Below are 14,819 nucleotides of genomic sequence, written 5' to 3' on the forward strand. Positions count from 1 at the left end.
AAAAACAAAACCAAAAACAAAACCCACAGCTCATTTCAGTGTTTTCTTAAGATTTTGTATCCCAGTTATTTCTGTTTTCAGTTGTGAGTATTTTACTAACTACACATATTAGCAACACTATTTTCAAGTCTTTTTCTAAATCTCTTATTTAATGGAGTCCTTTACTATTCAAATATCACTAACAATATTTCCAAATTCTTAATTGATAGGTCACAAGTCACACACATTTTCTCTTTTTTTTTTAATGTCCCAAAGTTTGAATCATGGTCATAAATATTGATCTACAGGACTGTTTTTAAGTAAACACAAAGAAGTAATAAAAAATTATTTGTTAGTATGCTAAAAATTTATTTTGGAAGGATTCCCATTGCATGCTGTTTAGTACAGGTTCAGGAGACTGTGTGTTACCAGCACTGCCCATATCCATGTACCTCCGAACACAGGTGATACCTCCATGTGCCTGGACCTCTGGGCCTGGGGGTGAAGACCAGCTCAACCAGGGATCAGAATCCTTATCTAAGCACGGCTTTGTTGATCTGCACTCATCACTCATGGTGAAATCATTAACTGCCATAACTAATTTTTATAACATAAAATGTTTTAACTTGAGAAAAAAACATCAACTAAGAGAGAAAAAGAAAGACCACTTCATTGGAATTTTATAAGGAAGTGACTTCTAGCATAAAGAGAAGTAAAAAATCACCATTTTCAGACAAGTTCTGTTTCAACTGAAGGCCATTGAGTCCTTCATACATTTCAGATATTTTTCAGACACTTCCATATTTGACAACTCCCAAAGACTTTTTGAGGTGTTATCCAGTATTTCTAAAAGATTTGTTGTATGATATATCATTGAAAAGTTGAAATAGAGAATCATCAACCAACAGAGAAATAGGTTTCTGAAGTAAAGACAAGAGTCTTGAGGTAGTTCTACAAAATAGCAGAGGCCTTGGAATGTGTTGCAAGGGAGCCCTGGGACTGAGTTGGACCTATGTCTCCCATCTGATGGACCTGGGATGTGGACCAAACCACTTCAATTCTGGGAGGCTCCTTCCTTCATTTGTGAAAGGAGAACAATTATGTCTATCTGATCTACAAGAATTAACAATGATGACAAATGCAGTGAACATGGTTGGTACACATTAACTGAGTAAGGCTAAGTCTTAATCATAAGAAATGTCTGGTTTCTATGATAAAATATGTTTCATTGCTCAAGACATAGCACTCAAGCCTCTCCTCTGATAGAGGTTGACTCCGGGGAGAAGCCAGTTCTAATACCAGGAATTAGTGTGAAATACTAAGAAAGAGCCTTGTTACAGGAAGGACAGGCTGCAGTCAGCATCAAGGTCCACACTGAATATGGCCTCGAAACCCCTTTCATGTTCTCAGCTTCCTCTCAATGAAAAGATTGCTCTGGTCCAGAAGTGACTAGACTCATGCAGCCGTCCATGGAATTTCTCAAGTGCACGCGCACATAAGATCACCAGCTTCCAAATGGGGCTGTTGTCGTGACTAGGATGACCCGTCACTGCCCTCTGTGACAAGGGCATGCTCCTAGCTCTCAGTTTTAAGACAGATTAGCCACCTAAATATTCTTTACGGCTCATGTGAATTCCTTGATCGTCAAACCTACTGGTGATGTGCACCTGCCTCACTGTGAAGGCTGCAGCCCAGCCCGTGCCTTCCGGGCTGCCCAAAGGCTCCCCTGCGGGACCAGTCACCAATCTGCTTGCTCACAGTGGCAGCTCCAACTGCGTCTTGTGCTCCCACCAACCCAGCACTGAGGGCCCAGCAGTCGTTTCACACGACAGCCTTTACATCGCGAAGAAACATTTGTTCTGACCCAGAGAAACTGCTGGCCTCGCCAAGACTTCAGACTCACAATCAGACCCAGAACCCGCTCCCTTCACTGCCTCGAGCTGAGGGAGGACAGGGGAAGAAGCATACCGGAACTAGGACACGGATACCTGGAGGCACCGTCGCCTTGGGGGCACAGCCACTGACAAACCTGTCCAGGTGAGCCTCTGGCCCCGAGGAACAGCTCCCCTAAGGGAGAAAGGGGCTGAGACTGCTACTTCACTCTCAGCAAAGCCATGAAAGGAAAAGCAGATCCACATGACCTTCAGGGAGGAAATGGGACACCTTTTAAGATTTTGACCCTGGTCTCTAAGAGTTTAGTCCATGAACCACTTTTCCATCATGAGAAAGGATACCCTGCAGAAGATGAGGATTGATGAAGTGGTGTATTGCCCACCGCTTTAAGCATTTTTCAGTGAAAATAGCCTTCTTTATAAAGAGCCTCATGTTGAGACCTTGGTTCAGACATGCAGACAGTGGAAAAAGGACAGAGGAAGCTCACTGTCCTTGCTCCCCAACAGCTCAGAAGAGCACGCTAACAGAAGTAAGAGCAGCAGCTTTAAAGGCATAACAATTCCATGTTTAAATCATAGCCGTGTCTATAAGGAATCACACTGAGCGTCCTCATACAGTCAGTGTGAATGAATTCTTCAGTTGTTCATTGCACATCAAGGCAGTTTAACTGCTTTTCCTCCTAAAGGGAAAAAACTGGTGGTCACAAACCATAGGTTATTTTCTCACAGATTCAATTCACTAGAAGTGCAATGGTTTTGTGATCGTATGCATGAATAAGCAGATTTAACATGTCCTATTAAGGTGTTTTTTTTTAAAGGTGTTTAGCACATATAGCAAAAGGAAAAAGATGTTTTCACCACCTATGGCTAAAGCATTTAAAATTACCTTTAAGTTTTTGGCATTCAACAATTATGCTTTGTAATATAAGAAACATAAAGAAAGAGAGAGAAAGAAAGATGGAGGAGGAGAAAAGAAAGGAAGGAAGGAAGCAAGATAAGTATTGAACTTCTCCAAATGTCAAGTCTCAAAAAAGAAAAGGAAAAGAAAGTCATTAAGAATCTTAATGGGCATCCCAGGTGGCTCAGTGGTAAACAATCCACCTGCAAATGCAGGAAACATGGGTTCACTCCTTGGTCCAGGAAGGTCCCCAGGAGGAGGAAATGGCAACTCACTTCAGTATTCTTGCCTGGAAAATCCCATGGTCAGAGGAGCCTGGCAGGCTATAGTCCATTGGGATGCAGAGTCGGACAAAACTTAGTGACTGAACAACGACAACAACAAAAGTCTTAATATGGCAACATTTTGCAAATACTATGAAAAACAATCTCAGTACCAAAAAGCTCATACCTCTACTACAAAAAGAAGACAACACTCAGAATTTCTCTTTTTCGGGAGAATCCTTTGTTTGGATCTGAGAAAATAATCATTATTCACATCTGTCAGTCTTAAGTGGTATTTGCATCAAGTGTTTAAATTACAGGCACTTGGTGTGACAGCAGGCGGAACCATGTAGTCATCTTTCTAATGCCTATTATATTTTCTGACTGATATCTAATTAGTTGATAAATATCTTCATCCTATCAGCCATCTTCCAGTTTTTGACTTAGAAGTATGGTACCTGAACTCAATTTTATTTAACACAATTCATCTTTCACGTCTCAAGTTCTGTATAAGTCATTTAACTTCAAGACAGCTACGTGTACTAGTAACATTTGTGACCTTTATATGGTCATAAATAAATGAGAAGTCTTAGTAATAAGGGGTACACACAGACATCATTGAGAATGGCAAGAATTATCTGCATGATTTATGCATCTTCTTATGAGTTATTAATCATAAGCTTAACTTATAAATCTCAAGTGGAACCTAGGAATTTCCATGTGACACACACATCAGAGTTGTGTCATTTGGCCAGCTTATAAATTTTATAAAATGACAAACTATCTAATTAAGTTTCATCCCTGTCAGCTAAGATACTCTACAAGAAATTTGAACACCTCATATTCATGTTCTTGTTCTTTTTTACTTAATTTATTTTTATGTCTTTCAATTATATCAATTAATTGCCTACATTAAAAAAATATATCGCTTAGAATATTTTTTTTAAATGTGGATACTGGAGTCAGGTGTCAAATAAATAAAACATTCCTCAGTGAACCAGGTGTTTAGCCTGGATGATAACTCACAGATTCTGATGCCCACAGGCCAGGCAGACACAAGTTCAAAGCTGGCAGCCCGCTAAAGGAGATTTTTGAAGTTGACGCCTTCACACCCTGGAAGGGCCATCACTTTGACACTTCAGGGGACAGCAGCCCCATGCCGACACTGGCAAATATCGATTCTGACATCGCAACAGGAAAAGGGGTCTTTCACCAATTATGAAAATCTAATGCTAAATATTGACAACTTAAAAAATATTAATATTTTGCTAATGAAACTCAGCAGTTTTATGATCTCTGGTCTATATGATTCCTACACAGATTTTTTTAAACTTTTTGTTTTGTATTGGGGTATAGCCGACTAAGAAACAATGTTGTGATGGTTTCAGGTGGACAGCAAAGGGGCTCAGCCACACCTGTGCATGTATCCATTCTCCCCCAAACTTCCCCCCCATTCAGACTGGCACATAACATTGAGCAGAATTCCCTGTGCCATACAGTAGGTTCTTATTGGTCATCTATATTTAGATATAACAATATGTACCAGTCTATCCCCTCCTTCTTAACTATCCCCTCCCCCCAGCAACCATAAGCTGATTCTTGAAGTCCCTACACAGATTTTTTATGGTATCATGTTCCTTCCTTCTTTCCTCTCTCTCTCTCTTTCTTTCTTTCAGTGCTCTTTTGGGAGTGAACTAATTGGTAGCTTTTGGAACTATATAGGCACAGCCTTAGTAACCCTATCTGAAAAATATCAAGAGAAAAAAAAATGAACAATGGAGGTTTAAAGTTATGTAAGATAAAATCTGAGGAGGGCATGGCAACCCACTTCAATATTCTTGCCTGGAGAATCCCATAGACAGGGAGCCTGGCAGACCCCAGTCCATACAGTCACAAAGAGTCAGACAGGACTGAAGCTACTTCAGTATCAGTTCAGTTGCTCAGTTGTGTCTGACTCTTTGTGACCCCATGGACTGCAGCACCCCAGGCTTCCCTGTCCATCACCAACCCCCACAGCTTGCTCAAACTGAAGTCCATTGAGTCGGTGATGCCATGCAACCATCTCATCCTCTGTCATCCCCTTCTTATCCTGCCTTTAATCTTTCGCAGAATCAGGGTCTTTTCCAATCAGTCAGCTCTTTGCATCAGGTGGCCAAAAAAGTCAAAGCCACAAAGGTGGCTTCAGCTTCAGTATCAGTCCTTCCAATGAATATTCAGGACTGATTTCCTTTAGGATTGACTGGTTGGATTTCCATGCTGTCCAAGGGACTTGCAAGAGTCTTCTCCCCAACACTGCAATTCTAAAGCATCAGGTTTCTTTATAGTCCTCAGCTTTCTTTATAGTCCAACTCTACCACTCATACATGACTACTGGAAAAACCATAGCTTTGACTAGATGGACTTTGTAGGCAAAGTAATGTCTCTGCTTTTTAATATGCTCTCTAGGTTGGTCATAGCTTTTCTTCCAAGGAGCAGCATCTTTTAATTGCATGGCTGCAGTCACCATCTACAAAAAATCTGTCATTGTTTCCACTGTTTCCCCATCTATTTGCCATGAAGTGATGGGACCAGATGCCATGATCTTTGTTTTTTGAATGCTGAGTTTTAAGTCAGCTTTTTCACTCTCCTCTTTCACTTTCATCAAGAGGCTCTTTAGTTCCTCTTAGCTTTATGCCATAAGGGTGGTGTCATCTGCATATCTGGGGTTATTGATATTTCTCCCAGCAATCATGATTCCAGCTTGTGCTTCATCAAGCCCAGCGTTTCTCATGGTGTACTCTGCATATAAGTTAAATAACCAGGGTGACAATGTACAGCCTTGATGTACTCCTTTCCCAATTTGGAACCAGTCCATTGTTCCATGTCCAGTTCTAACTGTTGCTTCTTGACCTGCATACAGATTTCTCAGGAGTCAGGTAAGGTGGTCTGGTATTCCCATCTCTTTAAGAATTTCCCACAGTTTGTTGTGATCGACATAGTCAAAGGCTTTGGCCTAGTCAATAAAGCAGAAATAGATGTTTTTCTGGAACTCCCTAGTTTTTTCTATGAAGCAACTTAGCATATATGTAGGATAAAATCTAATTTCAAAAGTACACAGCAAACAGTAATAGCATGGGAATCTGTATTTGAGTCTTACAAAGTCAATAAAGAAAGAAAAGTTAATTTTTTAAATACAGTATTAAGAAGCTGTCTTCTTTATCTTTCTGGCTTACTTCACTCTGTATAATGGTATATGGAATTTAGAAAGATGATAACGATAACCCTATATGCAAGACAGAAAAAGAGACACAGATGTACAGAACAGAATTTTGGACTCTGTGGGAGAAGGCGAGGGTGGGATGTTTCGAGAAAACAGCATCGAAACATGTATGTTATCAAGGGTGAAACAGATCACCAGCCCAGGCTGGATGCATGAGACAAGTGCTCTGGCCTGGTGCACTGGGAAGACCCAGAGGAATCGGGTAGAGAGGGAGGTGGGAGGGGGGATCAGGATGGGGAATACATGTAAATCCATGGCTGATTCATGTCAATGTATGACAAAAACCACTACAATATTGTAAAGTAATTAGCCTCCAACTAATAAAAATAAATGAAAAAAAAAAAAAGAAGAAGTTGTCTTCTGCCCCCATTTCTCATCTGCATGTGGACCTGGTGTCAGAGGTACAACAGCTATCCTTGGACCACAAGGCAACAAGGAGGAAAAGGCTACAAGCATCACGTTCTGATTGGCCTTGACATCGTCAGCCTGTACTCAGTGCTGGCAGAAGTCACCCTGGACTTCTCAGGGTGACTGACAGTTACGGCCATGAGACTCTGCCCAGGCTTTGTTCAGGCTCTGCTCTTGACCTCCCTTTTCTTAGAGCATTTATTTTAGAAAACTTGTCACTGTACATTTCCCCTCTGTTCCTTGGAGATGCATATAAATCTTTTTAAGAGTCTCTTGTCAGTTTCACAGTGCAGGTGTGTGTTTCTCATGGGCCTGGAGACCAGTCCTCTGAAGTGACCGTCAGGGAGCCCTGGGAGGACGGTAGCCGAGCTCCAGTGGCTCCAGACTGCAGACACCTTCCGTTTGGTAGCCAAGAGAAGGTTCACAGGCTTTAGGCTAACTCGGAAGGCCTGTGATTCCCATTCCAGCTCTTTAAAAGTCTCCAGCCTTTAGCCTGTATTCATTTTAAAACCTAAATTTGGGATAAACACCTTAAGGAACATTTATGTTTATTATATAAACACCCTTTGGAAGGATAGACTCTTATCCTGCATGAAGCCAGATGCAAGTGCAGAGAAATCCAGTCTCCAGTCTCAAGACCTCTGCAAACCTGTGCCTCTCCTCAGGGACCCAGGCCCAAACTGCCCTTTCTCCTCGATGCCCTGATGCAGCAGCCATGGTTTAGGATGCCAGCACCCTCACTCCGGTTCGCTTGGTCAGGCCTGAGTGGTCCAGAGATGGGCGGCACTACAACTTGTTAAGATCTGTGATTCAGAAAGATGACAGTGACGCTAGCACAATTTGACATTTATTTGAGTGTTGTTTCTTTTATTTTTTTGATGATCACCTAATCACGTGAAAGCTGGATCTGTAAATTTACAAATTGGATTTTGCTTTATTTAATTTTTAATTTTTTAAGAGTTTTTTTTTTTTGGTTATGCTGTGCTGCATCATAGTTCCCCGACCAGGGATGGACCCTGCGCCCATTGCAGTGGAAGCGCTGACTGTTAACCCCTGGACTGCCGGGGGAGGTCCACAGACTGGATTTTAAGTCATCACAGCTATCTTTGATGGATGGAAGATAAAAGGAAGAAGCCCAGAGAAGAACCCTGCTGACACTGTGATCCTCACAGTGGAATCTTTTTTAATTTAAAGAAAGATGAACCTACATGTAAACAAACGAAAGGGAGAAGAATTTACTGCCCCAAAATATGCCTCTTTGGTGTGAGGATTATCACGAATTGGTTATCCTTAAGGAGCTGAAGATATGCGGGCATCTTTGGAAATAGAGGAGAGGTTAATCATTTATAGGAGACATTTACATCTACGAGGGAAATCTCCCTTGGTAAGCAAGGGTGTCCTTTCTCTGCTCCAGGAAGAGAATGGTGGCTAAATCTCTAGAAACTTATCAATGGAGAAGAAAAGAACAAGCTCAGTCTTCATGACAACCACACCTGTGCTTCCCTGCTCACCTCTCACGTTTTTACGGCAGTGGGGGGGCGGGGGGAGGGCGGTGATCTCAGAAAAGAATCTAGAAAAGTAGGGGAAATGTGTTTCCTCCCCTCCACAAACACTGGTGGGAAGGGCAAAATCTGAGTTCAGTACCTGCGCTTTCCCCACTTCCTAAGAGCACATGACTTTGCATCTTCTCTACTGCTACCTTTTTGAGTTCACTTCCTTCTCTGGTTTCTCAGTGTCCTGTCTGGGGTGTTTTGCACATTTCACATGTTCCTCTTTGACTCTGTTTCCAAGGTGGCACTAGTGGTAAAGAACCCACCTGTCAATGAAGGAGACACAGGAGACATGGGTTCAGTCCCTGGGTTGGAAAGATCCCCCGGAGGAGGACATGACAAGTCACTCCAGTATTCTTGCCTGGAGAATCCCATGGACAGAGGAGCCTGGTGGGCTATAGTTCAGAGGGTCGCAGAGAATCAGACGCGACTGAAGTGACTTAGCACCAGCATACAGACTCAAGCAGAGTCACATGTACACAGTTTAGTTCTCAGTAAACCTGTGTTAACTGCAAGGCCCAGGTCAGATTGCACCCACGGCACTCCTCTAACTGAGACCGAGTGGGGCTCTATGGGGCTCCCAGACATAGAGGCCCTCTCGTCCCCCATTTCTTCAGCCTCCATGGTGTCCCTGAGTTCTAAACGGGAGACTGAAACAGTTGCTAATCAAAGGAGGAACAGCCATGAAACCACCTCCTGAGGCAAGACTATAGGGACCAGAGAAGTTCATGGAGATTCAGTTCAGTTCAGTTCAGTCCGACACTTTCTGACCCCATGGACTGCAGCACCCCAGGCTTCCCTGTTCATCACCAGCTCCTAGAGCTTGCACAAACTCATGTCCATATAGTTGGTGATGCCATCCAACCATCTCATCCTCTGTCATCTCCTTCTCTTCCTGCCTTCAATCCTTCCCAGCATCAGAGTCTTTTCCAGTGAGTCAGTTCTTCACATCAGGCTAAAGTATTGGAGTTTCAGCTTCAGCATCAGTCCTTCCAATGAATATTCAGGACTGATTTCCTTTAGGACTGACTGGTATGATCTCCTTGCAGTCCGAGGAACTCTCAAGAGTCTTCTCCAACACCACAGTTCAAAAGCATCAATTCTTTGGCATTCAGCTTTCTTTATAGTCCAAATCTCACACCCATACATGACTCCTGGAAAAACCATAGCTTTGACTAGATGGACCTTTGTTGGCAAAGTAATGTATCTGCTTTTAATATGCTGTCTATGATGATCATAGCTTTTCTCCCAAGGAGCAAGCTCTTTTCATTTCATGGCTGCAGTCACCATCTGCAGTGATTTTGGAGCCCAAGAAAATAAAGTCTGTCACAGTTTCCCTTGTTTCCCCATTATTTGCCATGAAGTGATGTGACTGGATGCCATGATGTTAGTTTTTTGAATGTTGAGTTTTAAGTCAGCTTTTTCACTTTCCTCTTTCACTTTCATCAAGAGGCTCTTTAGTTCCTCTTCGCTTTCTGCCATAAGGGAGATTAGACCAACCTGAGACCCTGCACACACCCTCATCTTATCAGCAACCCTGCCCTTGGAGTCCACCAAACACAGTGTTGTGACAGTTTTGAAACTTTGCAGTAGAAAGAAGAATGCAAGACTATTACTGCCTTGATCCTTATCACCTACCCCCAACCCCAAGTCCTGACTGTATAACCTCCCCCTACTCCCCGGCGGGGGGGGCACAGTTATTGAGGTGCTAGCCTACAGTGTTTCCTTTTTGCCTGACGAGGAAATAAAATCACTCTATCTTTCTCCTCCGTAACTCTGTCTCCGAATTTCTGTTTGGGGTCAGTGCATAGAGATCCCTCACCTGCTAGACAGGAGACGGTGTGACTCCATCAGGCCCTTGGAGTCCTTGTGGGAGATTCTGAGAGAGCTACATCTGCGTGTGCTCAGCACACCATGGGGTGTTTTGAGAACCAGCAGATGCAGGGGGAAGCTCTAAGAGCGGGGCACAGGGTCTTCTTTTGAGAAGGAAATTATTTTGACAAATAGAATGTACATGTGCAGAGAAGTCTCTGGCTCTTGTGCCAAGAGGATGCTCCCCAAACCCTTCTCACAGAAAAGGAACGGGGTTACATCAGCACAGTACCGATGCCATGTATAAAGCAGATGACTGGCGAGAACCTACCGCACAGCCCAGGGCACCCTGTTGAGGGCTCTGTGGGGACCTGCATGGAGGGAAGTCCAAAGCAGAGGGATTCATGTACACTTGTAGCTGTTGCACTTTGCTGGGCAGGAGAAACTAACATTGTAAAACAGCAATACTACAAATGCTTTAAAAGAGAAATAAATCAACACACGGACTTCACTCAACGACCCTCATGAACCACAGGTTTCCTGCTCTTCTTCCCATTGCTGCCTCTCTTCCTAGAATCCTGAACCCCCTTCTCCCTTGTTTTAGCTTCAGAAGGTACCTGAACCCCCGAGTTCTAGCCATTCCTGTGAGTGACTCTTGTCTGGGTTCTCCCAGGAGTCTGTGCCCGTGAGACATGTGTACTAGTTCTCCTCTTGATGAGCTGTCCCTGGCGGGTCCCGTCACCCACTGGACAACCTCAGATGACACAAAAAGCTGCGGACTTGGATGACTGTAACTATGGGGGTGTTGCCGGTATATGTGGGTGGGCAGGAGAAGTGAGAAGAGGAGGAGACTCGGGGAGAGCTGGAGGAGATGATTCCTCCACACTGCTTCTGAGAAAGTGGGAGCTGAAGGGGTCATTAAAATTAAACATAAGTAGGGGTGTGTGTGTGTGAGAGAGAGGAACTTGAGTGTATTTAAATCAAAGGAGAAAGAGAAACAGCCCCTGGAAAAGCAATGACGGGAAGATAATTCCTACCTGGAGAAAAGTGAAAGTGTTAGTCACTCAGTCATATCTGACTCTTTGGGATCCCATGAACTGTAGCCGCCAGGCTCCTCTGTCCATGGAATTTTCCAGGCAGTAATACTGGAGTGGGTTGCCATGTCCTCCTCCAGGGCATCTTCCCGAGCCAGGGATCAAAGCCCTGTTTCCTGCATTTCAGGCAAATTCTTCACCACCTAAGCCATTAGGGAAGCCCCAATTCCTACCTTAAATGCCCTGGAAAGAGTAGAAAGAAACACTTTAGAGCCTAGTGCATGGGAGGGGTTGCCTGCAAGGAAGGTATCATTCTCTTGTCTCCAAAAGGAGAAAGAGCAGGGGTGTAGGCAGACCTCTGTGCTGGCCTGGGAAACTGTGTCTCTCCACTGTTCTCTGTGTACGTGGGCACACACACCAGCCTTCCAGTGGGACTTGACACCCTTGCTGAGACACAGGGGGCTCCAGGTGAGAAGGAATGACAGACACAGGTGGACGCAGAGAAATCCAGGCAAGGTCTCCTGTCTCATTCCTTACGCTGTATCACCCTGCCGTTTTTTCCCCCTGCCTGGATTCCTATTTTAAGACACCCAAATTCTGGAAATGTAAATTTATACTGTAAGTAACAACTGAAGTAACAAGGTCTGAAAGTTCAACATAAAATGCCATCCTCTTTTAGTAATGAAATATTAAATATTTTCCAGGGCAGTCTATAAAATTAAAGAAATCAAGTGATTTCACCATGTTAAAAAAAGACTCCATTTTTGACATTTTTTTTTACTTCATTTGAATTAACAACACTGAAGAAAAGGCCAGATAAATTATTGCATATGAAATGAAAACTTTGAACTTTTTCACATGTCAGAAATGCTTTGATGATGGTAGATTCTAACTTTTATTAGAGATCTCATATTTTGATGGTTTAAGAACACATAAAGTTCATTCCCTCCCTATCTTTCTCCTTTCCTCTCCCCGGGCATAACTTGAATGGTACACAAAGTCATTACTTTGAGCTGAGAGAAAGCTTAAATGCATGAGAGACAGGGTCAGACCCATTTCCCTTGTGGACATGAGGCAGGAGATAGATGGGCTCCAGCTTAGATGTTACAGTCAGCCTCCTCTTTCCATTTTCAGATGCAATAGCAGCAGGAACAGGGCAAATGCTGGACTTTGCTCCAGTGGACACTTAAGACAATGGTCACAGTGGAGACAGAGGGGAGCTGAGCCCTGCCCAAAAGGGAGATGGAGAGACCACATGTTCCTCCTTCTTGAGGTCAAGGAGACATTCCTGACTACATAGGTGCAGAAAAGGCCCCCCAGTGGTCAAAAGAAAGGGGGCCCCATCCCACAGCAGGTGATGCCAACCTACCCATAGGCCTCTGCACTGGAACCCATCTTGGCTAAGAGATGCACACACAGAGGGGAGGACCCTGAGATGCTCCAGACACGGACTCAGAGCCAGGCAGAGCAGGTGATCGGCCAGAGGAAGCCAGAAGAAAGGCCCGTGTAGGTGATTCAGACCACCCAAGGGCGTGACTCCTTCTCTGAGCCCACCCAGTGTCTATCCACACATACTAGGACCCTTTACATGTTTCACTATTTCTGTCTCTTTGTGGACATTTATTTCTACAAAACCAACAAGCCAGGGCTTGGTCACTGCCCCAAATGGTCTAGTGGCCAGGATTCAGCACTCTCACTGCTGTGGCCTGACCTCAGTCTCGGGCTGGGAACTGACATCCTGCTGTGAGCTGCTGCAGGTGGGGGCCCCCCCCAAGATCAAACAGACTCCTTGTACCATAGTCCTGAAGGGATAACATCTGCGTGTGGCCAAGAGGACACGGACACAGGTGACCAGGTGACGTGACGATGGGGCTAGGAGGATCCCAGGCGGTGACGTGGCCACTGGAGTGAGACAGAAGGGACCCCGGAAGCAGCGCCTGACCTGCTCCTGACACTGGGTCCTGACCTGTGTGAAGCCCGGCGGAGACTCCATTCCCACCAGAAAGCCGTGCTCCACTCTGGACTTTGCAGTTGTGTGAGACTTTAACCAGCTCGGATGTTCACGCTTCCACACGATTTAAGTCTCAGACGCATCCCCAGGTGTGGCAGCACTCTTACCTTGGTAAGTGAGTTTAAACCCCGGCCGGTTCTGCGAGTGGTCACTGTAGAAGTGGATGAGCGTCTCGTGAGTGGTGCTCAGCAGGGCGCTGGGCAGGTCGGGGCCGCTGAACTGCCCGATCATCGGGCTGGTGTGATAAGGGCCATTTTGAATTTCAAGGTAATCATGATTAGCTTCGGTAGAAAAATTCAGAAATTGAATATGTGCACCTATGAAAAAAATAGGCAACACTGGTGAATACTGGTATCAAAATTTTTGATAATGCTTATCAACAGAGATTAAAATCACATTAGTTTCCTCCAACAATATCTCTCTAGGAGGCAGAGTGGAGGAATATGTACATTGTGAATTACAACAAGCCTTAGTTTGGTTTCACCTCTGCTGCCCACCAGCTGTGTGACCTTTGTCCTTGTAGTGAATGCTCCTAAATCATTTTGTGTGTGTGTGAAATATAGACATTACTGGCACTGTATCACAGAGGCATGCAGGTGTAATTCTCAGAATGGTGACTTATATCCACACACATGGAAGGGATTCTTGTCCAGCTGCTCTTAAAATCAAAACAAAATCTTGTCCAGCTGCTCTTTATAATCAAAAACATAAGGTTGTAACTATCAGTCAATTTTCAACTTTATCAAGGAAGAAGCCAATATAGATCTAACAAAACACAACAAACTTTAGAAGTGGCTTTTAAGTGGATGCTCATACCATCGCACAAGAAATTTCTCAGTTTGAAAACTGTTTTGACTGTGTAGTGCCTGCAATGCAAATTACTGATGTTTTTGCAAGAAACCCACTCTGATAAATGCCACCCTGACTCTCACAACTGAATCTATTTTAACAAGAGGCCAAGGCTGTCCAAAGGACCCACGTTGCTGGTATAATATTGATCAGTGTACCAGATAAACTACTGTTGATAATTTAGAAGAGAATCAAAATAACTTTAAGAGTTATTTCCCAAGGTATTGTGGAATGTTTGAAAATTTGACTATAGTGCCTGAAATACTTCTTAATTCACTTGCAAGTTTATTCAGAATGCCAAAGACATTAGTTTTTGCATAAATCAAGGCAATTAAGTTAGGTTTATAAAGTCTAAACTAAGAAAACCAACAGCTATTGCGGATCATTCTCTCAGCACGTGAGGAAAGCTTTATTTTGTGTTATTCTTCTCTTTATATATACATAAAGCTCTTTTTATCCATCTATCCATATATATAAAGCTCTTTTTATCTATCAAGATATATATATATGATACATATATATGTACATATATATATACATATACATTGATACATATATATATACATATACATATATATATATATAATACATTTCCTAGGTTTTAGGAAATTAAAGATATTGCTATATAAAAGATCATGTTTGCTTACTTAAGTATAAATGCTGAGAAGATGTAAAGCCAACATATCTACTTAGTATTGGTTGAAAACATAGGTAACGAAAGCTGAATTCAGTCAAAAAAAAAAAAAAGGAGAAGAAGAAGAAGAAAAGCTCATGCAAAGAGTAATAGGGAAGAACAACCTAACCTAAAGCTACTCAATAAATTTTAAAATTATCCAAGAAACACAGTTTTATCAATTATGGAGA

At 43.2% G+C, this 14,819-nt stretch overlaps 1 protein-coding gene across 1 annotated transcript in view; it reads right to left on the reverse strand.

The window, feature by feature from the left end:
• The window catches only part of CSMD1 (CUB and Sushi multiple domains 1), a 2,005,298-nt gene that overhangs the window by 165,233 nt on the left and 1,825,246 nt on the right, over nt 1-14,819 (reverse strand). The window contains exon 41 of the mRNA XM_043454305.1: nt 13,214-13,423. Coding sequence (XP_043310240.1) covers nt 13,214-13,423 — 210 coding nt within the window. The remainder of the gene's footprint in view (nt 1-13,213; nt 13,424-14,819) is intronic.

Source organism: Cervus canadensis, chromosome 31, assembly GCF_019320065.1.
Source record: "Cervus canadensis isolate Bull #8, Minnesota chromosome 31, ASM1932006v1, whole genome shotgun sequence".
Taxonomy (NCBI): domain Eukaryota; kingdom Metazoa; phylum Chordata; class Mammalia; order Artiodactyla; family Cervidae; genus Cervus; species Cervus canadensis.